Source organism: Daphnia magna, linkage group LG9 (genome assembly GCF_020631705.1).
Source record: "Daphnia magna isolate NIES linkage group LG9, ASM2063170v1.1, whole genome shotgun sequence".
Classification (NCBI taxonomy): Eukaryota; Metazoa; Arthropoda; class Branchiopoda; order Diplostraca; family Daphniidae; genus Daphnia; species Daphnia magna.
This window is the reverse complement of record NC_059190.1, coordinates 2,652,390-2,676,422: the sequence shown is the minus strand read 5'-3', so window position 1 is coordinate 2,676,422 and position 24,033 is coordinate 2,652,390. Positions and strand designations below refer to the sequence as shown.

Sequence of the window (24,033 nt, the reverse complement as noted above, 5' to 3'; positions counted from 1 at the left end):
ATTTTCCTCTTCAGAAATTCTGTCAGTTGTTCACATAAGTAAGTACTTTGAAAGATTCTATACCAGGTCATTTGTAATCTTACGAGTCAAATTCATTCGTCTAATGGGATCTATCAATCACAACATTTCATATTTTCCCCGTCGCTAGAAGCGCCAATCATTCTGATTTAGATGTGGTCTTAGAATGAAGAACGACTAAATGTTAAATTCATATTTTATTTCCCTACACAGAACCGGTGTAAATAACAAGGGAAAAAAGAAACTTGACGTCCTCCAGCATCTTTAAACCATTTGAAGCTGTTTATGCAAATTTAAATGTATTGAAACGGAGTTTACTTTTTGAAGATCTATACAATTATGCTTAAACTGCTTAAGCAACTTATTGCGGTGTTTTGTACAGCAGTAACTGTTTTGTGTACTGTCAAAATAGTTTTTTCGAATAAACGAGATATATTGTCACTCAATCCTCTCAGTTGTCAAGCAATTTCATTTTGGGATTTTCTTCTTTTTCGATATCTAAATCGGCCGTTAGATGGCAGTATAATGACGCTTTTAAATTATAATCTCCAGCGCGCTCTGAACATTCCTAGCCAATGATGGTAAAAACAGCGTACTTGAGCATCCACGGTAACCATGGAAACCCCCTCTCGATGTGCACTACGCTTTCCATTCTCAATATACTATTCGGCTATTCCCCCTTCTCTATCCCTAACCATAAAAACAAACTCATTCTAAAAGTTAATTCAATTACCCGATCTGAATGGTACACCCTTCACGAGACATGTATCCATTATGCAACAATGGTCTCAATTTGGGATTTACCCAGCGATTCTTAAAAGGAAATTGAGTTACATGAACGAAGATGCTGATTCTTTAACACCAAATATCAAGAATCAATGATTCATTTTTCAAAAAGACTATATCAGTGTAAGATTCCCCATAACATGTACAAGAGTAGAACAATTGAAGACTTGATTTCTGATCTCTTGAAAAATCGAGCTGTTTAAGTTGAAAAATTGTATTACCTTGATTCACTACCTGTTTAAGCAGCCTATCATACTAATTTTGAAAATGAAAATTCTTTTTTAAATCAATTTTATTTGTAAGACCTTTAACAAACTTAGGCAAAGACTCGGTTCGACGACCCCATTTTCCCTGATTGGAGACTTCCTTTTGGCCCCACCCACAGGAAAGAGTCTCTGACTCCACCCCTCAGCCAATCGCAGTGCACCGTGTCATAATGATCGATTGAGAACGCGCACAAAGAAACACAATGACGTCATAACCATTTATTTGCAAATTTTTTTTTGGTATTAGCAAGTCTTCCATATAAAAACAAAACACGTAAAAAACAAAAAACAAGAAACAGAAAAATAGGATCATCAAATAAGCTTTCTTGTAGGAGGACAACGCAGAAACGTTACGTCATAGTGGACAGAGACAACAACAACAACCTCCGACAAAATAAGCAAACAAAAAAGAAAACAAACGAATCCATCACACTTTGAATCATAATTCTCTACAGCATTTTTATACAGCGGCTTGTTTATAAATTAAGAAATAAACCTAACAACGCACCCTGACAAGAACAAAAATGGATGACATGAAAAACTGTAGAAATGTTTCAAATCGGTAGGCTATATAGACGAAACTTGCAAACATAATTATGCACTGGCGAATGAATTACAAAAGTATAGGATAAGAAGAGCAATCAAAAAGGACGCCGTAACAACCCGTGGGTTAGGGACTTACTTGGCTGAGGGGGTTTAGGAGGGCGTAGCGGTGCGGATGCCGCTCTAGCAGCCGCAGCAGCCGCAAACTGGTGCATATACGACGCTACGATGAGCCGCTGGGTGGCCACTTGCTGCGGATGCGGCGGAACTAACGCGGCAGTCTGAGACAACGTTACCAAATTCCTCATGGCTTCCGGATGATGGATGGGCGTAGGTAAACGGCGTTGCTGTTGCTGGATCAGTTGTTGCCTTTGAGCTAGACTGTCAGTGATTGAATGAAGCGCGGTGGATCGCTGCTGGATGAACGGAGGCGAGACGGATTTGCCAGACTCTCCTTGCGTTTTGCTACTCGATTCATCCGGCGGAGAAGACCGCGATGATTTGGCCGACAGATCCAACGCTCCAGCCGAGTCATCTTCTTCGTCATCATTAGCCATTCCGGAATCTCTTCCATTGCTGCCGCTGCCGTTCAAATTCGCTTCATCGACCATCAGCAACTTGTCGTCCTCTTCTTCCAAATGGTCTTCCGTCACTACAGTCAATTGCGGCGCATTTCCTTCCGCAATTTCTTTCTCGTGACATGATGTTGGTTTACTATTGTTATTGACGGAATCACTGTTGCTGCTAAGGGCAGGGTCAGATATCGGGAGCAATGGAGGCGGACAATCGGGAACACTAACAACGTCCATTTTTTCGGATTCCGGTGGCGGAGTAGGATTCTGACGAGATGCCAGTTCTGCCGCTTGAACAAGAAGTTCGACGCCGTTGGGTCGAGACCACGAATACTCGGGCGATTTCATTCTTTCAACGATTTTGACTTTGAGTGGGTACATGGGTTCCATGATCGGAATCAAATCCATCGTCTTCCGTCTTCGTCGCTTCTTCCGGCTGCTCTTCTTCTTGCTGCTCGGGGGACTGTCGGATTCTGGTGAAGGTTTTTTCGGCGAACGATGGACTGGAACAACCTTGTCGAATTGAATAGGTGATTCTTCCACCCGACTCTGCAACGCAGCCTTTTTGATGGATATAGACAATTTCTGCTGTTTGGCCGGAGTGGATGGCGGAGGTGCGGATGAACGTTTTACACCGGTGGTAGTTTTGCCACTCAATTCTGTAGACGAAGTTCTACTGTGACACCGGTGGGACTGAGTGACGTTTTCGGCAGTGCTTCCGGTTCCGGAATGTAACACTGTCGTTTTGCTAGGCGGATTTTTTACAATTTTGTACTCTAAGCGCAGTGGCTCCTCCTAATTTAAAAGTGATGCATTACGTTAGGAGTCTACAAAAAGAAAACTGGCTGTGTGGAATGTTGCAAAGTATTCGCAGCCCGTAGGCTTTCGGCCTCAACTAATTCGAGACTGACATTGATTGATCGGTTTGAAAGTTCTAGCGAAATTCGACTCTTTAAGAAGAATCATACAAGGGGCATACCTGAGTCCAACCCGTTTTGTAGGCGACATCCATCAGTCGGAAAGAAGAAGTTAATTTTTCTCCCTGGCAGTGAATCTCAATCTATTTTTCATGTAAAACACAATTGACTCTTTGAATTTTGTCCTCCATTCCACATCTTTTCAAATTCACATGTTTTGTTTTTTTCGCTTACCGTATAGTGAGGTGGAAGTTCGAATTTTAGACTTAGCAGCTTCTGAAAGTGGTGAACAGCAACAGCAGCCGGACAACGAAAGAAACGCCTACCAATCGTCTGTGCGAGGGGGTTAAAAAGAAATTCGATCCAATCACTACAGACCTCATAAACCACATTTTCCTTTTCTTTTCTTAAACAGGGAGTTAGTCAAGTTGTGTAATATACCTGAGGTGAATAAGGACCTTTCAGGTTAAGGTTGGAATCCTCGCCGCGCGACCTGTTGGGCCAGACAGAAATAGCGGTTTACAACCGAGAAACCCTACATTTCTCTCAAAGAAAAGGTAAAACTTACTGAGGTATGAAGTCGAGCGACAGTGAGATGGGATCAGCAGGCGAAAAGCAAGTTGGATGTTGTAGCGGTGGGGCCACCGAAGTCGCTACAAACACACACACACACAAAAAAAAGAATTAAAAATGAAAATTCCATCAAGTTAAGACACACTATGGATGTATCTCTTTGGTGACATGCAAAACATGTGATAACATTGAAAATAAACTGGTTTTTCGGCGGGTTCTCTCTTTTGTGTGTATGTCAACTCTTCCGCCTTTGACGGTTCGACTAAACGTGAAATGATCCCATAATTGTCATGCGCAGCGTGTCCCGTGCCGATACGGCGGGACTGCCGCCAACAGAAACCAAACGCGGAACCCATTAAGCCAGTGGTACACCGCCACTCTGATAAGCAGATTGGATAAAAAAAAGTATTTACTCTGTGCAAGGTTGGAAATATATCGATTAACCATTAACAAGAGAAATGCGTTAGCCAAATCTCTTTTCTCGTTCAATATTTACAAAATACAATGTTTTAGATAAATACAATTCGATCGCGCTACTTGGGTTGATCGACATCCATAGTCCCGAAAAAACGATGAAAGATGAATCATATTGGAAGAGGAGGAGGGGGGGCGTCGATTTAAGGGGACGGTGGGGGGAGAGAGAAAAAAAGGGAGACAACCCCCCGTCGTTCTTTTTCTTTCTTCTTCGAGCTCATAGAAATCGGAGAAAGATAAAAGACTATTCCTCCGCCAGGCACATCCATTGGACGGATGCGAAAAAAAAAGGGAGGGGAAAAATAGGAAAAAAAAAAAGGACTTGTGCTTTTTAACGTGGGCGCGGTTGGGTTCATGTTGTAAAACATCCATCACGTCGGCATGTAACCACAGTTGACGGGGGGTTAAGACGGAAGAGTCGATGGATGTAAGTACATCTTCATCGACGTTCAGAAAAAAAATTTGGGGGAAAGAAAAAGTTTGATCGAAAATAGTCTAAAAAAAATAAATACATACACAAAGGATGATGATCGACAAAGTGTTTGCGCCTGCGCTGTTCTTCGTGCCAAAGACCAGGCACAGCGGCGTAGACCAACGCTTGGACTGCGTGATCCAACTTTAGTTGCTCTCCTAATCGGGAACGTTGCAGTTGAATCCCGCAACGCGGGCAAAATGTCCTCCCACTCTCGACACGTTGCAATAGACACGATTTGCAAACTATATATTTTTTTTTTCAAAAGAACACACTTTAAAAATGTAACTATAAAAAAAAAAAAAAACGAAAATTTGTACAACGAAGTAGAAAAACCGGCAGACAAAAGGGCCAAGAGGTAGGAGACAAAGAATGATGGCTTTACATAATGACGCGTAGATAATGGCCGGATAATTATGGGGGGGCTACTACAACTACGTGTTCGGTGTAGTACTCACAGGTGTGCATGCATTCGGTGATGGTAGTAGCGTCGATCAGGTAGCCCTGGCAGATCGAGCACGTCAAATTCGATTGCAGTCGACTCAGAGGCAACGATTTCAAATCCATTGTTGTTGTTTTTGTGTTAATCTTCGTGTATGCTGTCGGCTTTGGGAAACGAGTAGAGATGATTTACTTCAGCCAATGGCCATCACTGTGGTTTTTTGTCATTTGTGTACCACCTAAAAAAAAAAAAAAAAAACAACAGACAAAACACAAATTTGAGTTTCTTGAAATTGGAGATGATGATGGATAATAGCATTTTAGTCGTTGGGAGGGTCGAATTGTTTTGCAGGTCGGTGTTAAATGCTGATTTCCTTGTTTCTTTCTTAACATTTTTAAGCTTTCAAATTTCTTTTTTTTTGGGGGGGGAAGGGGGGCGGGAATGAAGATAAGCTCCTTGTTTTTTTTCTCGCTTGATCGCATTACAAAATGGACTCTGAAACTTCGTGTACGTGAATCATGTTCGATTGACAACCATCAGTTGATAATAAACCTCTTTATAAAAAAATTACCACAACTAAACATCTTTTCTGTAGCATGTATAAGCCACCAGTAATCGTTTTTATCAGCGTGTCACGGACGAGTGAGTGACGTTACGAGGTGAATAGGTTATCGCGATGCAACTACAACACACACACACACACACACATACAAAAAAGATGAAACCCCTTCGCCTCTGGAAATAACAAAAAAAAATACACATGAATACACGTGTGTCTCGTTTCTCACGCCGGGTCACGTGACGACGCCTTTTTATCCTTAGGGCATCAACCGACCCTCTCCTCCAAGGAATGTTACTTCACACACACCCAACGTTTTCTTATTCAAATTCAAGAAGTCCGGGTTCGTCTCGTTTTTTTTTTTTTTTTTTCAACATTTTTTCAAAACGTGTGTCTTGATCAAGAGAAAATTCAAGTGATACAAATGTTTACGAAATTTCAGCAGCGAACAATAAAATAAGAATTTCTTGGACATAAAGGGAGCCGAAACGACGTCGACGCCATCTCCCCACAAGCAAAGACGCATTTCCCCGTTTAAATATATATACATTTCGACGACTACATAAGACTCTCTCCTTCTCTCTTGTCTGTGTGTGTGTGTGTGGCTCCTTCTCCCTTATATACTCTCGACGTTTCTCTCTCTCTCCTCTCCCTCCCCTTCTCCTTTCGTTCCCCTCCCCCCCATTCACTTCCTCCCCACCAGAGCGGGCAGACACACACGCACATAACAGTACAACACTCTTCCTCTTCTATTCCAGCCTTACGCAGCTCACGTTCGTTCTATCAAAATAACGCACGACGGAATGTACGAGAGAAAAAATATATATAAATAATATTTTGCTTTGACTTACCTGGAGACAAAAGTCAGGGGGAAATTATTCCTTTGTTTCACACTTGAGAGAAAAAATTTCCTTCATGGACACTGCAGACACAGGGATATAAAAACTTTGGCCTCCCTTCTTTTTTTTTCTTTTTCCTAACGAGGGCGCTGTTTGTTGCGTGCCTTACATTTATACAGCACAACGAGCGACCACGAAATACGAACCGAACTCTGGCCGTCCCTGGCGGCGACTGATAGAAACATGCCGGTCGATGGCTCCCTTTCTGGCCAGACTAGTTGATGGCACGCCCTCCTTCCCCAAAGGCGAGCTCCTATTGGTGGAGCAATGGTCACGTGTGGGCCCCGGATGACAAAGGGCCGCCATCTTTTTACAGAATAAAGCCTCATGCTTGTGTTCTCATGGACGGCGAGCCGCACCCGAAAAATGGGCATTTCAGCTCACAACTCGTCCTCTTTCTTCGCCAATTTAATCTCCTTAAATCTCGATCTAAGATAAATTCATTAGAATCAATCAACAGCTTTCTTTCTTGGGAATATGCTAGTACGATTTGATTGCCAAAAAGTTTAAGGGTTGTAGCCGTTTTGGACAGATGAAAGGCTGATGTTTTAAGCGAATATGAAACCGCCGCGCCGTCAGGACGAAATTTGTTGATGACGCCAACTTAATAAACGCTGATTAAACGTTTCAGGTCCACTTTTCTGCAGAATCATTGATACCAAAAGTCAGAACGTAACGTCAACAACGCGTCTGTCACATTTTTAAACCTTGAAATTGAGTTTAGACTTGCATTTCGAGCAGTTTTTCTGCCGACATTTCTCGAATCTCGTTGAACATGGCGGCCATTTAATATTAATCTTTCATTAGCGATTTACGCGAAAGATTTTTCATTTGATGTGTTTCACTTTCGACAGACAGATTGTTCATACACTTTGGAATCTTTTGACGTCGTCAATTCTATTTAAATCGAAAAGCTGAACTAGTATTCGACTGTTTTTCTGTCGCCGTTTTCAACTTTTTCGGCGTCTCGGGCTCTCATTACCCGACGTCTTGCACTTGGATAATTAACTCATTAGATGTCCATTAGCGCCAGAAGGTGTACAGCAAGGATGACATGTTTGTCTACATGTTTTTGCTATTTTTGAAACAAAAGTTCACTTCACTTAACACCCAAAACTTTGAAACACGGGAGGTCTTTCATCAGTGGACTTGACAATATTTTCGCGGTTATTTCCACGGCGATTCGTTTTTGTTTCAGCATATTTGCAAAGACAATGTTCTTTTTATCTTTCCAGATCATTCGTTGCCTAGGTGACGGCATTTTTTTTGTATCGTGCAGTCTGCAAACGATCACGTGATCTGGAAAACTGTTGTCGGACGTCCTTGGAGTTTTGTTTTTTTGTTATTACTATACTGTGTGTCGATCGAGAACAAACAAACAAAAATTTTGGAACGAGACGAAAATTCTCTGTCAAAATGATAAATACTCGTTAGGACTAAGGTCGCGACGTTGAAATCGAGTCTTTTCACTAGTTTTTTTTCCCCCACTGCTCTGAATGCGTCTTCTTTTTTTTTCTTTTCCAGATTGCACGGCGCCATGATGCATTTTCTGGTTTTCGATTTCTCAGCAAATCGCCGAGGTTGGTCTCTATTTTTCTTAGTATTTTACGACTGTTAGAAAATCAAAACCTGAATGCAATCAAGCTTCGTTTCTTACCTGTCAATATAGCCAATATTCGATGGTAGCAGTAGACCTTTATTCTTTTAGTGATGCTTTGAAAATGATTTAGACACGTTCCAGGTTGAGGTTTCTGTTAATTTCGTGAACGCTTAGCCAAAAAGCCATATCAGTTGATTTCCTCGACCAAGAATGTCGTCTGCTCTTGTTTGAATTCTTTAGAATTGGAACGTGAATGTCGTCATTTCTGATTGTGAGCTATTTTCGCAAAAGTGGACAACTTCATAATAGTCGGACTGTTTGAGAATGATGAGATTTTATTACAGCTCTGGTGAAAAAACCCGAAATGGAGTTTTAAAATCCGTGAAGCAATCAAATGTTGACCTGAAACGGGAGCCGCGAAACCATCAATGCAGCCATAAACTCATAAAAATGTCCCACCTAAAATTTGTTCCTTTTTTTTTTTACAGTCTTGACGGTGGTGGCCATTTGCACGGATCTGACGTATAGTACCAAAGTTTTTTTGTTTTGTTTTTTTTCTAGAGGGGTATTCTTTTCGAATGGCAAACGATGTGAGGGAGTCCCGGCACGAGGCATCGGATCGATACACGCCCATCCGTATTGGGTGGGGTGGGAGGACGCCTCACTCCGTCGTCATGGCAACATCTGGCAGGTAATAATAATGTCGCATCTACCCCATTCGTGAGAGAAAGAAAAAAAAAACTTGAACTAGAAAAAATTCAATTATGAGCCACTTCGTGACGTCATCGTGATTGATTTGTATTTGGTTGACAATAAAAAAACAACATTGGGAATTCTTTACATTCCAACCTTCAGGCTATAAATTTCCACGCAATCGTCCTACAAAAAGGTAAGAAAAATATTTTCCTATTTAAAAAATTAAAAAAACAAGAATTTAAATCATTCGCCAATTTTTGTTTTTCTAGTTATTTTTAACTGAATTCATCTTGAGTGAACACACGATGCGCATCTGATACAAACAGCTGGACATGACACAAAAAAAGGAAGACGAGAAAACAGAGATAAAGCGTCAGAAGAGAAAGAGAACCTTATAACGCTTCCGGCAAGACTCAATCCCGCGTAACCATCAAACTACGCCGCTAGCAAGGTCTCTTTGGCTCTCTCTCTCTCTCTGTTAGCCGCCACGATGCCCATTAACCAGCCAATTCAAAAAAAAATATATATACTTTTTTTTTTTTTACCTTCTCTTTCTCGACAGGTAGATGTATACACCTTTTTTTTTAAGGCTCAATGAAATTCTATGCATTTATAGAAGGAAGAAGAATCCAATCAAAATGAATGGGGTATAACTAAAAATATTTTTCTTTTTTACAAGCGCCATTTGCATTTCATTTGTCCATTTTATTTTACTTCCTTTCAAAAAATCAACTTCCTGCTTTTTCGAAAGGGAATTAAATGGCTAGTCGATGAACAATGTCGAAACTATTCCTATAGAAATTCGAGATTTGTATTAATAGCCTAAGGCTTTCCCTTTTAAGAGTCACAAATCAGGAATGGAAAAAAAAGGCCTATCGTTTTTACGATCTTCCATTTAAATCTGGACATGGTCTGCTGCCTTTGGTGGAAAAATAAAAATCAATCACAACACTGCCCATAACTTGTGAAATCAATGTATTTTCAAGTGTCCATAGCTATTTATAATATGTATAGAAAAATAATGTCAAAGCGAAAAGAAAAGAGTCGGTACAAAAAACGAAAATCACACAGACGACGAATGGCAAAAATCACACATCCGATCAAGCCGGAATTTTGGTCAAAATATATATCTATGTTTATTAAATTTTTACTTCTGTTTCGAATTCAGTAAATTCAATAGGCTCTGATGGGTAGCTGGTTGACTACTATGAGCAGTGGACGGCCGGATATGGAAAAGGTCCCACGCTTTATGGACATCATCTTCACTCCGGCTGGAATTCCGTTTATTGGTAGACTGTTGGGCAGCTGCGGCTAGCACAGCCATCGATTGAGCTGGATCTTGTTGCTGGACGTGATGATAGACAGCACTGGGCGTCATGAAATAAGGATGAGGACCCATCTTAGTGGACGGACCTACTGGACTTGCGATGGATCTACAACTTCCAGCTGATAAAGGTGATGATGCATCGCTGGAATCGCCTTTGCTGCCCGATAGGTCTAGCGCACCGATACTATCGTGAATTTCATCTTCGGGACCATGATGGCCGGAAGCTGTTGGAGGTTCGGGAGTCACGCAGATCCGCAACGGAATTAATTGGGCGTCCTTGTCGACTACTGGAGGTTCCGGATCTTTTTTGTCGGATTTCTCAATGGAAGGGGGTGCAGCTTCTTTTTCTTCCGGCCGGAATTCGGAAGGATTGGTGATTCTTTGGAGTCTTTTAGCGAATAACGCTCGATCGTCCAAATCGAAAACGGCTTTCGGTAGCCAATTGTGAATTTTATTGGACTCGGTGATTTCGCAAGTTTCGACGGATGTAACGCTTCCGGTTGGCGGAATTGGCGTCGAACAACTGAATTCAGTTGTACGTGCCTCATCAAAAATAGTTTTCGCTGGAGGAACGACCAGAGAATCAACGGATTCCGTAGTCGCTCGTTGAATCTTTGCTATTTTCTGTGCGGATGGACGCTTCCGGCGCTTGGCAAGACGTTCATCTTTGCCATTACATTGCCAACTACGTTTACTAGTAATGTCAACAAGACTTGCTCGTTGATTACCTTTCGTCTTGATCTCTTCCGGCGTAGTCTTCCACTGGATAGGCTCTTCTTCCTTGGCTACGGTAGGCGATATCCGGTACCACAATCTCAAAGGTTCTCTCTGCAATTTCATTTAGCATCATAAATTGAATCACACACATTTTTTTTGTAAACACGAGATAACGTTTATCAGTTGTTTGTTTATGACAATAGCAACAACAACAAAATAATCAAATAGTTGAATACCTCTTTCCATGAGAAGATGTAGGCCACATCCGATAGTTTGTACTCTGGTGCAAGCGGACGACCGTTGTATAAGATTTCCAGCTGAATAAACGTTTAAAAAATAAATTAGTCCTACCGTTCGGAACGCAATTGAAAGGAAGCAACACGGACCTTGTGCGTAGCGGGATCGGTAACGTTGAATTTATTGCGAAGAAATTTAACCAAATGGCCAATGGGAAGATCAGCCGGACAACGGAAGAAACGACGATGCTGAGATCCAGTTTCCGGTCCATCTTTGCCCAGATTCGCTCTCAAACCAAATTCGCAATTTCTATCGTTTCACGCGCACACAAACATTCAAACTCCCGCCAACAGTTCAATCCAAAATGATTCAAAAACTTACGGTTCAGCGTATTCTAATGACATGGAGATGGGATCGTTTGGAGCAAAAAACGATTGTAAATAACATTCCTCAGTTTTGTTATCATCGGCCATCGTGGTAGCGTCGGAGCGTTCCAGACGGAATTTCCTTCTTCTCTCCAATTCGTTGCGCGCAAGTCTCGGTATCATTTTGTAGACGATACTCTGCAGTGTGTAATCTCTCCTATTAAGATGTGATGAATGTACATCAGTGAAGTGAAGAAAAAAAACAAAAAACAAAGTGAATCTCACCTGAGCTGTGAAAAAGGTTTGGTCGTACTAAGCGGGACGGAACAAGAAGGGCATTGATGGAATTCCGCCACGTGCGGAACCACGCATGACCGACAAACTGTAACGATCATTCACGTTGGAGGAGGGAAAAAATTAATTGATGTCTCATTTGGATATTGGAGATGAGAAAACTCTTACATGAATGAAGACACTCGGTAATGGTGGTAGCGTCTACCAGGTAACCTTGACACACGGTGCAAATCAGGTGACAATTGACGTCACCTACGTTTGGATTCGGTTTAACGTCACCCGTCGATTCATTCATTTCTGTTATTTAAACAAATACGTACAGGTGGATATTAAGATGGGAGCACCCAGAGAGGGGTATAATCAAATATGCAAATGAGTTTTCTTAGTAGACTTGGTAAAAATTTCTACGGTGCCTCAACACCCAATTTGCTCTTAGACTTGGAAGGTGCGGACCAATGGGCGTTAGAGGGGGGATGTGACCTGTGAGAAAATGACCCCGGGCCAAACCGGATGGAACAACGGTTTTTTTTTATTCCCCCCCTTTAAAAAAAAAAGATGATGAAAACAGGGAGAAAGAGGGGAGAGAATATAATAATAGAGAGACTCTATGCGGGAAAGAGGGGCGTGAAAGTGCCGTGCGGTGGTCGAGCACGTGGCGACACTTCTCTCTCCCCTTTTTTCTCCCGATTGACGGGGGGGGGGACCTGATCTCATTTGAATAACCCACGGGAATTCCTGAATCTGAAATGATGACCAATATTTAGGTTTTACCTCTAATGGACATTTTTTTTCATTCGTCCTTTGTTTTTGTTAAGTACTTAAAGATATTCGTAATGTTTTATCAGAATTCTTCGAAATAAATAAGGACTAGAAAACAAATCTCCGTCAGATTCAAATAAAGTAATGAAATTGGAGCATCTCCCCTTTTTTTCCCGTAATAATAAATAGGGGAAACACGAACCCGCTATTATATACTATGCGTGGGGGAAATGACGTCATATCATTTCTGGCGTCAGCTGATAGGGAGGAGCACGATTCTAACCCCACGCTGGGATCTCTTTTATTTATTTTTTTTTTCTTTACAAAAAAAAAAGGAACGAGAGAAGAGGGGATGCATGAAAATCCCGAAACAGATCTGTATGGCTCAGAATCCGCGGTTCGGGAAACCGCCGGCTACTGCGGGTTGATGAATCCGCGGGTTGAAAGGGAAAAAAACCTTTCCCGTCCCTGTTCATACAGACATCCAGTTGAGGGGTGGTTTCTCCCCATCCTCCCTTTGGGCTTTATTATCATCCCCTTCTCCTCCCCCTTTCTACTCGCTTGTTTGTGCATCCCCTCTCTACTGCCCCCTGTTTTCTCTCGGATGCCGCCAGCCACATCATTTTCCCTTCTCTTTCTCTTTTTTTTTTCCTTCCTCCTCTTTTCTTTCTTCTTCTTCTTCTTCCTTCTATTCTGAAAGAGGAACGTCGTTGTAATTTTCATACGATGCCTAGCCGCAAAATAGAAAAAACCGTTTTCGCCATCTTCGTTTCTCTCAATTTGTGCGAATGTAGGTGACACGATTTGCTTTCATTTTTGAAAATATTTCGTTTTTACTCACTCGATTCGTGGTGACTCGTTTCGTATCCAACGTCATTGAGAAATGACAATTCCAAAAGGTTAACTGTCACTGAATACACATTTTCCAAGTTTGTTTTGGCTAGACACACCGTTTTCAAATTAAACATACACACACACACACACGCGCATATACGAACTGCACAGCTTTTTCCACGAGATTTTTGCTTCTACGTCCACCGTCTGTTTGAAAGAGAATAAACTCCGAGCGCCGTGTTCTCTCTTGGTGGGGCACACACTCTGGGTGGTGGGTGAGGGTGGTGCGACCCTTTTTGCCACCCGCGACTGGGAGGTAGACACACCCACTCGGATTCGATGGGGGACATGAGCAACCAATAGCGATTGAGGGGGGAATCCAGAGGGAAGGGGAAGATTCTAAACGAGCCTTAGGCGACGGGTGGGAAAACAGCATTGCCATTTCCTGCTTTTATGTTTTTTCACTCTCATATCAACCCCCCTCTCCCACCCACCGCTCTATTGTGTCAGGCACACACACTCTGGCTCCCCAACAACGTTTTCTTGATTCCCGTTGTTCCGAGAGCCCTTGAACTGAATTCAAGCCGTTCATTTGCATTCGTCAGGCCTTTCGGGAAAGAAAACACGAAGCTACGGACTTTGAGTATTTTACCCATCAAATTGTTTCGTCTAATATGGATTTTTATAGGACGTAGGCTACAATTTTAGGTGACTGCAGAGGGAGGAGGGTTGGAAATATTAGCTCAGACGTCTTCGACACGCGCCATGTTGCAAGATCTATTTTCTCTTCGGTTTACCAGTTTTGCCACAACACTCTCCCTCTCTCCTCCATCTTTTCTATTTATAGGCTGCTGCGTTAACTCATCCGTGGCTGAAAAATTCTCGTCGAAAAATTCACAACTACTAGTTTTTTTTTTGTTGAGTTGCATTAAAAGACTTGATGCAGACGAAAAATCAGTCCATGTGGCATTTGAGATAGCCAGATGGTCAACAGGCTAAAAATGTGGAACAATAAAGAGCTTAAAAAAAAGGATAAAAAGGGCATGCCGAAAAAAAAAAGTGAAGTACCAAGGGATTACTAGACCACTACTGATTTTTACAGACCTAAAATATGTAGCATTAAAAAATTCTGGATCACTCCCAATCATTGACCAACTTGGACTCGGTTGTTAGATTTTATCTTGCAACGAACTGAAATAGTCTAAACCACTTTCCTCAGTTCAATCGTTTGTAGAAATCTGTTTTGGATCGAAATAAAGCCGACCAGAAGAAATATCAAGGGCCATGTTTGATTTTTGTTGAACATACTCTCAGCCGCCAGGAAAGAAAAGTAGGCAATGTCGAATGTTTGTAGACAAGGCCCTCGACATCAGTGGCTTTACGATACATAAAAGGGGAAAATCAATTCATCAGGAACCACCGATCGAAAAGGCCTGACGTCGAATGTAAATTATGCAGGTGGAAAACCTGTGAACTCGTATAACGAACGTAAAAAATCGATAAAGCATAATTTGTCTTGAATAATTATACCATATGAGGAGTAACAGGAAACGACAGCTAATTCACCCCATCCAATACGTTTTTATGTAACCCCTGAGTGATTATGCAATGTGGATTTTCATGTTGATCTTAAAACAAACTGATATGAAAATATTATCAGAAGTTTTGTTCTGAAATCTGGCGATGACGCTTAGAGAAAATGAAAAAAAAAAAAAAGGGAACAAACAAAAATGCCATTCTTGGTTCTAAGAGGGAAAAAGAGAAAGCTGTCCAAAAGAGAACAAAAGACTTGGCTACTTGACAAAACCTTACACCAGGCCAAAAATCTGGAATACTATTTTTTCTTGTCCACTGACTAAACATGTAAATTTGATGACTCATTTTCATTATTACTTTCTGATTAGTAAATAAAATAATGCTAGGGCTACTAGAATAACTTGTCGTTCTCTAGCAACAAATTATTGTCCAACCATTCAAAATAGCCTTCAACAAAAACTGAAAAATTCTCTAAATGAACACGGGCCTTTTTTTATGTAATTAGTGAAAAGATTTTTAAGGCAAGTGAAATTGCAGGGGAAGCTTCAAAAAGAATCCTTTGTGTAGAAATGGGGAGTGGCTTAGTGCAAGGCCTAACCAATCCGGAGAGCCCCTCTTCCCATTGGCTGAACGCTCGAAAAGCAGTAACCAATCCCAGATTTTCCCGTCTACAACGTAGCCGTGTACTGTAAGACTGAAACTATATTCCAACTTTATATTACGTCTCTAAGCATTCAAATTAAAAAGAACCAAAATCACATAACAGTTTCTTCACTGACGACACCATTACTGGAAACGAAATCATCTGCCTTTTTTTCCAAGTTTTACTTAATTGGCGGTTGATTGAGTTTTTCGGGTTAATCCACCGATAATCAAATTAACAACTTCGAGCGCTGCAACAGGAATTTTCGTACCTATCACCGAAAAAATCCCATAGATGTCAATCAAAGGAATTAGAGAAAAACAAAAAGGTTTTTGACTCACCCGGTCCGAAAATGGCAGACGCGCCGGCATTGTAGACCATGTCGTAATCTTGAGGTGGGATAACGCCACCAACGACCACGAGAATATCAGATCGCCCCATATCTCTCAAAACCTTAATCAACTCGGGTACAAGGGTCCGATGAGCGGCTGCCAATGAGGACACTCCGACAACGTGAACATCAGCATCAATGGCTTGTTGGGCTACTTCGCTTGGCGTCTTATCAAGTAACAACAGGTAAATGTCTGCGGATGATAAAGACGCTAAAGAAAAACAAACCTGGAATAGAGGGCCGATGTCGACATCGAATCCAAGGTCAGCAAAACCAGTAGCGATAACTTTGGCGCCACGGTCATGGCCGTCTTGTCCCATCTTGGCTACCAGGATACGAGGACGACGTCCTTCTATGGCTACGAGCTCTTCAATCTACGGAAAGAGTCGGTTTTTCTTATTTTAACTTCCTCGGGAATTTTCCGTGCCGAATTCGAGTCCGCTGAGGCCTACCTTTTTAGCTACTACATCGAACTGCGATTTGTCTGCAAACTCGCTTTTGTAGGCTCCAGATATCATTGTATCCCGCGCTACGTGACGCCCAAAAACCTACTCGTTACCAAGCCCCATTATAGAACGCAGAGGGCAAAAGAAAAAGAAGAAAAAGAAGAAAAAGGAAAAACATTTTACCTTTTCCATGGCTTGGGTTATTTCGCCTACGGTGCAGCGGGCGCGAGAAGCCTCGACGGCCAAGGCCAATAAATTGCCCTCGCCGCCGCCAGCGCAATCTGTTATCGCTTGGAGACACTGTTCTGCCTTGGCTGAATCACGTGTCGCTTTAACCTATAAATAAAACAGAGAACAATGAAATAGAAAATGATTTAGCTTTAAGAATAAAGGAATAAATGTATGACATCAAAATGTTAATGATATACCAACCTTTTTGATTTTTTCAATTTGCTTGTTTCTGACTTCTTCATTGTTGATCATGAGGACTTCCACTTGCTCCGGGTTTTCTGGTTGATATTTGTTCACGCCAACAATTGTCTCTGAAGTAAAATTTCAAAATTTTACATCTCAAAATTATTTCTCATCTATACGAAAGTTGGTCTAGAAAGACTTACCATAGCCGGAGTCAATCTGTGCTTGGCGACGGGCAGCACATTCTTCGATTTTAAGTTTTGGCCAGCCGGAAGCTACAGCTTTGGCCATACCACCCATTTGCTCGACTTCATCAACAATTCTTTTGGATTTCGTGTAGACTTCATCAGTCAGCGTCTCCATCATATAACTGCCAGCCCAGGGATCAATGATCTTTGCACGTAATGGAATTTGTTTAAAATTGAAAAAAAAAGGAAAATAATAAATAAATAATAATAATAATAACAAAACCAAGCAAATAAAATAAATAACAATAACAGAAAAAGTAAAATATAAAAATAAATTAGCGCAACCTTTGGTATTCCCGTTTCTTCCTGAAGTATGATTTGTGTGTTGCGGGCAATACGCGACGAAAATTTAGAAGGTAAGGCCAAGGCTTCATCGAAGGAGTTAGTGTGGAGAGATTGAGTGCCACCAAAAACAGCTGCCATAGCTTCAACTGTCGTACGCACAATGTTATTGTACGGATCTTGAGCTGTCAATGACCAGCCAGACGTCTGACAATGGGTCCTCAAAGCCAATGATTTTTGGCTTTTAGGGCTAAACTTTTCTTGTAACAAATTGGCCCAGAGACGGCGGGCTGCTCTTAGTTTGGCAATCTCCTGCTCGAAATAGGAATTAGAGTAGCGGATATAAATATAATACAAAAAGTTAGATTACCATATAAAAGTTCATTCCAATTCCAAAGAAGAAAGATAAACGTGGCGCGAACGCATCAATAGTTAAACCAGATTGCAAGCCTGTTCGACAATATTCGATGCCATCAGCCATAGTGAATCCTAGTTCAAGCGTCGCAGTAGCTCCAGCCTCTTGCATGTGGTATCCCGATATACTGATCGAGTTAAACTTCGGCATTTTCTGTTCGATAGAAAGGCAAATAATAATTTTCAAATATGGGACTCAGGATAGACAGCCCTTACCGCGGATATGTAACTAAAAATGTCACCGATGACTCTCATAGAAGGAGCAGGGGGATAAATGTAGGTATTTCGAACCATGAATTCCTTAAGGATGTCGTTTTGAATGGTACCCGACAGGAGTTCCGCTTTAACACCCTGTGAAAAGTTTACGCGAATAATTATAAAGATTTTTAATTAAAGAAGGGTTGCATACTTGTTCCTCAGCAGCAACAATGTGCATTGCCAAAACAGGAATTACAGCCCCATTCATTGTCATAGAAACAGACATTTTCTCTAATGGAATCCCATCAAACAGTGATTTCATATCCTCAACACTGTCAATAGCTACTCCAGCCATTCCAACATCACCATAAACTCGTGGGTTGTCAGAATCATAGCTAATGTATGACATAACAAAAAAATAGATTGATCACCAGATAAAGATGAAATGTGTTAAAACTAACCCACAGTGGGTAGCAAGATCAAAAGCAACACTTAGGCCTTGCTGTCCAGCCTTTATATTTTCTCTGTAAAATTTATTGCTCTCTTCAACTGTGCTGAAGCCAGCATACTGACGGATTGTCCATGGTCTTTGGGAGTACATGGTAGGATATGGACCACGTGTAAAAGGAAACTTGCCTGGTAACTCATGATCAAGTCTATTCAGGGAAAGAATAGGATTAGTGGCAATAAAAAGTTATATACCTTGAGTTTACTTACCCTTCAATATCTTTTTTTGTATAAATTGGTTTCAATGTAATGTCTTCAGATGTATACCAAAGCAGTTCTTGCTCAGGATCTTTGCCTTTCAACTGTTTTTTGGCCAAAGCTGCCCACTCCTGATCGAGAGGTTGTCGGTGTAAGCATCTCAGCTGGCTCACCTGCAACATTACATGAATTGTCAATAGCTATTGTTTTATACATTTGAAAAAACATCAATTTACTTGGGAGGCTGATACAAAACGAAGTGAGCTGGAGTATCTCAAAAGCAATGACGCCATGTTAATATAGTTTTATTGATATGTTTTGTTAAGACTGCCAACTGCGCCTTAAAATGTTGTTGGAGGCCAGAGATCTAAAACGCGGTCTAACATGTAAACATGAACAAAAATTATTTTCTACATCGTCTGCAAACTCAAATAGGAAAAGGCTGTCCGGCCATGCGCGCACCTGGCGGCTGTTGGTCCCTGTGACTCTGCCCTCTGCATTCAAGTCTGTAAGCTGTAACTAATAGTAAAACATGTAACCGTGCAAGAAATGTTTACAACTTTCTTAGGAAAAAAAAGACATGAGGCCATAAGTTTAAACAACGACTTTAATTGATGCAATATGAATGCAAAAATTATAAAATACAACACGCATTTTATTTCTATGCTCTTAGCGCAGCCATTTAGTCCCCAATTTTAGGATCATTTGCTACTTCATTTTTCTGCGGGAATTGGAATGTTTGTTATGAAGTTCCATGTCCTCGTGTTCGTTTAATTGAAACAAAAATAAAATAACGAGCTACGTAAAATAAAAATGTTTTAATACGTTGAAGGACAAAATGAGTTTGATGCATTTGATTCTGGTGGTCCGGATAGGTTTGGCAAGTATACTTCTTTCCTTTTTGAGTTTTTTACAAAATAGAATGATGTGCTTGGATAATTTAAGTTAGCTATTCCTCATTGCGCTTAAATCACAGTTAATACGCGGTAACTAATATACTTAGCACAATCATACACAAAGAACTGTGAAGAAGTGGAAGAAACGCTGAATAGCTAATTTCAAATGAAACCACATCCTCCATTAGAAAGTCAATTAAGATTAACTTTGTGTTATAGGAATTATTGGAATTCAAGCTAAACAATACTTTTCCTTAAATGGAATTTATTTTCTCAACATACCTCATTTGAATTAGATCTGAACAATTTCATTGCAGTGAACAATTTTGCTACAATGAAATAAGTGAGTGTGGAATCCTGGATGAAAATCCTGCACAACTAGTCACATTTTCATCAGCAGAGGGATGTTTGCATCTGGTGCTTGGTGTGGCTTTACATACACACTATTCTTATTTGTAACTAATTTTGAAATCACAATGTTTTTAAAAATTACATTAAGTGTTTAACTGATTTTAAATAAAAATTCTAGGTCATCCCCTTGTTTTCGACTTGTCTTGGCTTCAGAACAATGTTTTAAAACAAGATCGAAATAGTTCCTTCAAATTGACGGCCGTCCCAGTAAATACGTCAAACAGAAGTATTTTCTTCTGCATATTTAAGGAAGTTACAGAGTATCATAAGGAAAGAAGAACTGCTTTGAAAAATGGACGCCCAATCCTTAAACGACGTGGAAATTAAAATAAATACTTCCCAGCAAACTAGCATCTACCTGGATCGATTGGAATAATCTGGCAGATCCAGGTCGTCTAAGGGGAGCATTCGAATATTGAACACAAGATCGTCAATGTGTAATTGTTTCCAAAGTTCAAGTAGATAAGAAGCAGGAAGAGCTGGCGAGGTAGGATTGACCCTGATATAGTGGGACAACTATACCGTTTGAAACTGTCAGTAAACACTGTCTGTGTATCAACAATAGATAATTTCCGCAGACTTAAAATCGTCTGTGACGTCGACGGGAAATCAATTTTATCAAACGTCTTAAAAAGTGATAGGTAGCTCTCAGTTATGATGTGGTGAAAGCTTCTAGTCTGTAGTTCAGTCCATCTCGACCTTCGATTCCGCAAGTACCCCATCACAATGGAAACCCGAGTAAAAGTTTTCGGCGTTTTCAATATTCTCTTGGGAATTACAATGATTATTACTGAGGTATGGTGCTACAAGAAACAGTCCTTATAAGTGTTATCCGACGTCCTTATGTATGCAATTGAATTTATTCATTAGTATTCAGCCATCGTGATGTATGGACTACCAATGGATACAACTGCTGCGGGCCTATGGGGAGGAATGTTTGTAATGACGACCGGAGTTGTCATCATCAAAAGGTAAAAAATTTAACCGAATAGTAAGAATGCGGAAGAGCATTGTTTATATCAGTTACATTTAGGCACAACGTTATGGTCCTGGTTTTTTCAATCTTATCAGCTATGAGTGGGCTAATCATGATTGCACTTTACATCTGGTCTATGTCCTTGTACGGAAAAATGATTTCTTCCGGATACACTTGTGATCAAACCAACTATATGGGATATTCCATTTGTAAGCAAGAATAAGCGAAAAAACAATACCCGTTTTGAAATATATTAACACTTGTCTTTTATCCAGGTAGCCGCATAGCTCTGGATTCACTTTTCCTTATCTATGGCGCTGCTGCAGTCGGAATGAATACAATCCTGATTCACGATGCTAAGTGGATTGAACCAAAAAATCGCAATGGACTTGCCAACACATCCACAGCAATCCACACAGATGTCCCTGTAGTGGTTACCATTACGCCCAGCATGACCAACTGACAAGATGTGTATAGATAACAATTATGGAAACGCGATATTTAAACTTCAATCAAGAAAGCTTCAACTGCCTGCTACCATTTGTTCGCTTGAACTCGTGAAGTGAGAATCGATCATATTGGATTAGTACTTTAAAAAAATAACAAATGTGAACGCCCTGAAGCCAAATTTATTTCTCAATTATTATTTTTTTTTGTCTGTTAAAAATACAAATAAGTATTGCGTAATGGTTAATTGGATTATTTATAGCTTTAGATTTGATTCTTAATGGGGTTCATTCCACGAACAACAAAATATGCGAGTCGATAACCGATCAGAGGAATAGTGCACCAGGAGCTCCTCTGGCTAGATTCATTTGCATTAACCGTCTCATTTGAGTTAGCTGGTTCATCCTCATCTTCTTCAATTTCTTCTTCTGAAGAACTACTAAAGTCGTCTTCAGAATCACCAGCGGGTAAAGTAAATTCATTGATGAAATGAGGTTTCAATAAACTGTCTTTCCTGTGCGCATAAGGAGAAGCATTAACTTGTTCAAATTGACGTTTCCAACATGCTCTTTGAACTTACTTCGGAGAACGACGACATCCAATTTTTCTTGTTTCTAGCAACATTAATTGAGTACCGCCGACAATCAATCGAAGAGATTTGTCGTTCTGGTCTTCTGTTGCGGCTAGGCAAAAAATACGTTCAATGCCAGAAACGTTCAATGAGCCCAAGTAATTGCACTCGGGTAAAGAACGGATGTTAATGGAGGAGACTCCAGTATCAAGATTAATGGACGAAGAGAGAAGGAATGATTGGGTTGCGAAAATTGCATTAGTTATCCCAAAATCATAAACATGATTCCTGAGCTTTTTGACGCATCCTGTACCACGAAAGAAATTAGAAAACATAATAAAAATAACACAATTAACTCGAGCTACCAGTTTTCCAGGTCAACATTTTAACTGTTGCCCCTTCATCCCCGTAGAAAATTGTTGGGTAGGCTGAATTCACGGCAAGGCTAAGAATTGGTCGACAACGGATTACATGGCCAGTTTCAGGGACGAGATCATCTGATCGGAATAGACGAGATAACTCAGTTCCCTTCATGGACCATACACTTATGAATCCATCAAGGGACGAGCAAATCAAGTTTTCATTTTGTAACTGCAGCGGAAAAAAAGACGTGATTCATTCAATTAACAATCGACTCTTATCCGAATGATTTGCCATGCCTACCTTTATATGAGATACGGAATCCTCGAAAAGTTTTAATTGAAAAACGTGGATTTGTGCTTTCTTCGAGGAATGTATAGGTTTCCAATTTCCCCCCTTCACTTCCTACGACGCAGCAAGAATGCGGAAGGCGAATAGCAGAGGGCTGTCACTCCACTGAATGTATAGATGGAACGCAAGGCTGACCCATTCTCTATGTTCCAAAGCTTAATACAGCAATCGAGAGAACCCGTAAGAGCCAATCGAGGACCTGTATCTTCGCTAATACTTCCAGACAGCTCCGCATTCAAATGTTTTGAGTCTTCGACTGATAACAGCGAAACACAAGTAACCGTATTTGTGTGTCCTCGAAGGTCCATCAATGCAGAGCCGGTTGTAGCACACCAAACTTGTACTAATGTATCTCGGCTTCCGGGAAGAACAAAAAGTCAAAAAATGAATTTCATCTCGTAACCGCTATTATTCTACTACCTTCCTGAGATGATGTGGGTCTCATCTAAATCAACACAACTCACAATATCATTGTGGGATTCAAGAATATTTAGAAGGAATGGAGTTTCATGCCAGGACTTTTGAACAGGAGATTTTCCTGCTGTATTGTGCATTTTAGATTTGATTTTGTTAGGTTTGTCTGGTGTAGAACTCTCTGGCTTAGGCTTCTTTGACTGTGTGTCACTGGAAGCAGAAGATTCCAGGGCTCAATGAAGGTATATCTTCCCTAAAGAAAATATTTTCATGTTAATGAGTACAGGGTTCTGACATTTTCGATATACTCAGGAGTGGGACGCTTCATGGTTTCAGGCAATTTTAAAGGCTCTATAAAGACAGATGTGTTTAAGTCCACTTCAAGATTTTTAATAGATTTCACTTTTTCTTGCACTTCAGGGATAGGAAATTGAATAAAATTGATTTTTTGGTCCATGTTTAGTTTTATTTTCTGGAGTTATTATTGTAGTAGGTATGCTCTCTGATTGATCAGTGGTACTTGTGGGAATATGGGTACCAATTCCAGGTGTAAAAGCCATACAGCCTTCTTCACTTTGTTTTAAAAGTTTGGCAAGCTCAATTCTAGTGGCATTTTTTTGCTTCACCTTTCGTGGTAAGAATATAAGTTGAAATCTTGACGATTACCATAATAAAAACGTGTATACCTTTAAAAGTTCTTCTTCATTTAGATTTGAGCGCCCGAGAAATTCAAGATTTTCTATTTGACGTAGCTTTTTACGGAGTTTACGTATTAGTTTATCAGTTGGACTTAACACAGACATAATAAATGACCCAGCTTGCGTTGACTTGAAAAAAGCCAAACAATTATTAACATTTCAATTTGAAGTCTGCTAAACTCCGTTGTCGGGTTTCGAACTTAAGATAAAAAATAATTTTGAGCAAGTATTGTCTTATCTTTTACGTCCTAATATTAGATATTTAATATAAAAAAGGGATCA

At 40.5% G+C, this 24,033-nt stretch overlaps 5 protein-coding genes across 5 annotated transcripts; 1 reads left to right on the top strand and 4 right to left on the bottom strand.

The window, feature by feature from the left end:
* Positions 1–1,274: 1,274 nt before the first annotated feature.
* Positions 1,275–6,709, bottom strand: LOC116930957 (polycomb group protein Psc). The gene is made up of 8 exons (XM_045179001.1): positions 6,474–6,709; positions 5,080–5,301; positions 4,666–4,866; positions 3,671–3,755; positions 3,544–3,595; positions 3,337–3,435; positions 3,165–3,245; positions 1,275–2,980 (listed from the first exon to the last, which is right to left on the bottom strand). Exons 2-8 carry the CDS (start codon positions 5,186–5,188, stop codon positions 1,712–1,714), a joined length of 1,896 nt encoding a protein of 631 aa, XP_045034936.1. The 5' UTR covers positions 5,189–5,301; positions 6,474–6,709; the 3' UTR covers positions 1,275–1,711.
* A 3,066-nt stretch (positions 6,710–9,775) lies between these two features.
* LOC116930951 lies at positions 9,776–13,591 on the bottom strand. Its single transcript, XM_032938406.2, has 7 exons — positions 13,358–13,591; positions 11,926–12,054; positions 11,749–11,845; positions 11,480–11,680; positions 11,248–11,407; positions 11,098–11,178; positions 9,776–10,972 (listed from the first exon to the last, which is right to left on the bottom strand). The coding sequence occupies exons 1-7, from the start codon at positions 13,482–13,484 to the stop codon at positions 9,965–9,967; spliced, it is 1,803 nt and encodes a 600-aa protein (XP_032794297.2). The 5' UTR covers positions 13,485–13,591; the 3' UTR covers positions 9,776–9,964.
* A 1,996-nt stretch (positions 13,592–15,587) lies between these two features.
* LOC116930950 (methylmalonyl-CoA mutase, mitochondrial) lies at positions 15,588–19,039 on the bottom strand. The gene is made up of 14 exons (XM_032938405.2): positions 18,864–19,039; positions 18,640–18,800; positions 18,384–18,578; positions 18,134–18,317; positions 17,941–18,075; positions 17,681–17,878; positions 17,314–17,622; positions 16,984–17,173; positions 16,799–16,908; positions 16,550–16,702; positions 16,373–16,468; positions 16,148–16,294; positions 15,871–16,087; positions 15,588–15,800 (listed from the first exon to the last, which is right to left on the bottom strand). Exons 1-14 carry the CDS (start codon positions 18,918–18,920, stop codon positions 15,715–15,717), a joined length of 2,238 nt encoding a protein of 745 aa, XP_032794296.2. The 5' UTR covers positions 18,921–19,039; the 3' UTR covers positions 15,588–15,714.
* A 784-nt stretch (positions 19,040–19,823) lies between these two features.
* LOC116930992 lies at positions 19,824–21,597 on the top strand. The gene is made up of 5 exons (XM_032938469.2): positions 19,824–19,978; positions 20,053–20,729; positions 20,805–20,905; positions 20,968–21,119; positions 21,186–21,597. Exons 2-5 carry the CDS (start codon positions 20,661–20,663, stop codon positions 21,371–21,373), a joined length of 510 nt encoding a protein of 169 aa, XP_032794360.2. The 5' UTR covers positions 19,824–19,978; positions 20,053–20,660; the 3' UTR covers positions 21,374–21,597.
* LOC116930961 (lissencephaly-1 homolog) lies at positions 21,524–23,994 on the bottom strand. Its single transcript, XM_045179169.1, is given in 11 exon segments — positions 21,524–21,871; positions 21,938–22,235; positions 22,294–22,519; positions 22,592–22,618; positions 22,620–22,712; positions 22,714–22,996; positions 23,060–23,280; positions 23,282–23,306; positions 23,362–23,404; positions 23,475–23,679; positions 23,740–23,994. Coding segments are annotated over 11 exon segments (1,788 nt in total). The 5' UTR covers positions 23,857–23,994; the 3' UTR covers positions 21,524–21,621.
* Positions 23,995–24,033: the final 39 nt, after the last annotated feature.

Coding starts and splice junctions, on each gene's coding strand:
- LOC116930951 (XM_032938406.2), bottom strand. CDS start 13,484: ATGTTTAATTTGAAAACGGTGTGTCTAGCCAAAACAAACTTGGAAAAT. Junction 11,681..11,748: donor AAACCTTTTTCACAGCTCAG/GTGAGATTCACT, acceptor ACATCTTAATAG/GAGAGATTACACACTGCAGA. Junction 10,973..11,097: donor ACATCTTCTCATGGAAAGAG/GTATTCAACTAT, acceptor ATGAAATTGCAG/AGAGAACCTTTGAGATTGTG.
- LOC116930992 (XM_032938469.2), top strand. CDS start 20,661: ATGGAAACCCGAGTAAAAGTTTTCGGCGTTTTCAATATTCTCTTGGGA. Junction 20,730..20,804: donor TTACAATGATTATTACTGAG/GTATGGTGCTAC, acceptor TTTATTCATTAG/TATTCAGCCATCGTGATGTA. Junction 20,906..20,967: donor GGAGTTGTCATCATCAAAAG/GTAAAAAATTTA, acceptor AGTTACATTTAG/GCACAACGTTATGGTCCTGG.
- LOC116930957 (XM_045179001.1), bottom strand. CDS start 5,188: ATGGATTTGAAATCGTTGCCTCTGAGTCGACTGCAATCGAATTTGACG. Junction 4,867..5,079: donor CACCGAATGCATGCACACCT/GTGAGTACTACA, acceptor AAAAATATATAG/TTTGCAAATCGTGTCTATTG. Junction 3,756..4,665: donor TGTCGATCATCATCCTTTGT/GTATGTATTTAT, acceptor GTGTGTTTGTAG/CGACTTCGGTGGCCCCACCG.
- LOC116930950 (XM_032938405.2), bottom strand. CDS start 18,920: ATGGCGTCATTGCTTTTGAGATACTCCAGCTCACTTCGTTTTGTATCA. Junction 17,623..17,680: donor TTGGAATGAACTTTTATATG/GTAATCTAACTT, acceptor TATTTCGAGCAG/GAGATTGCCAAACTAAGAGC. Junction 15,801..15,870: donor GTCTGCCATTTTCGGACCGG/GTGAGTCAAAAA, acceptor TTTCGGTGATAG/GTACGAAAATTCCTGTTGCA.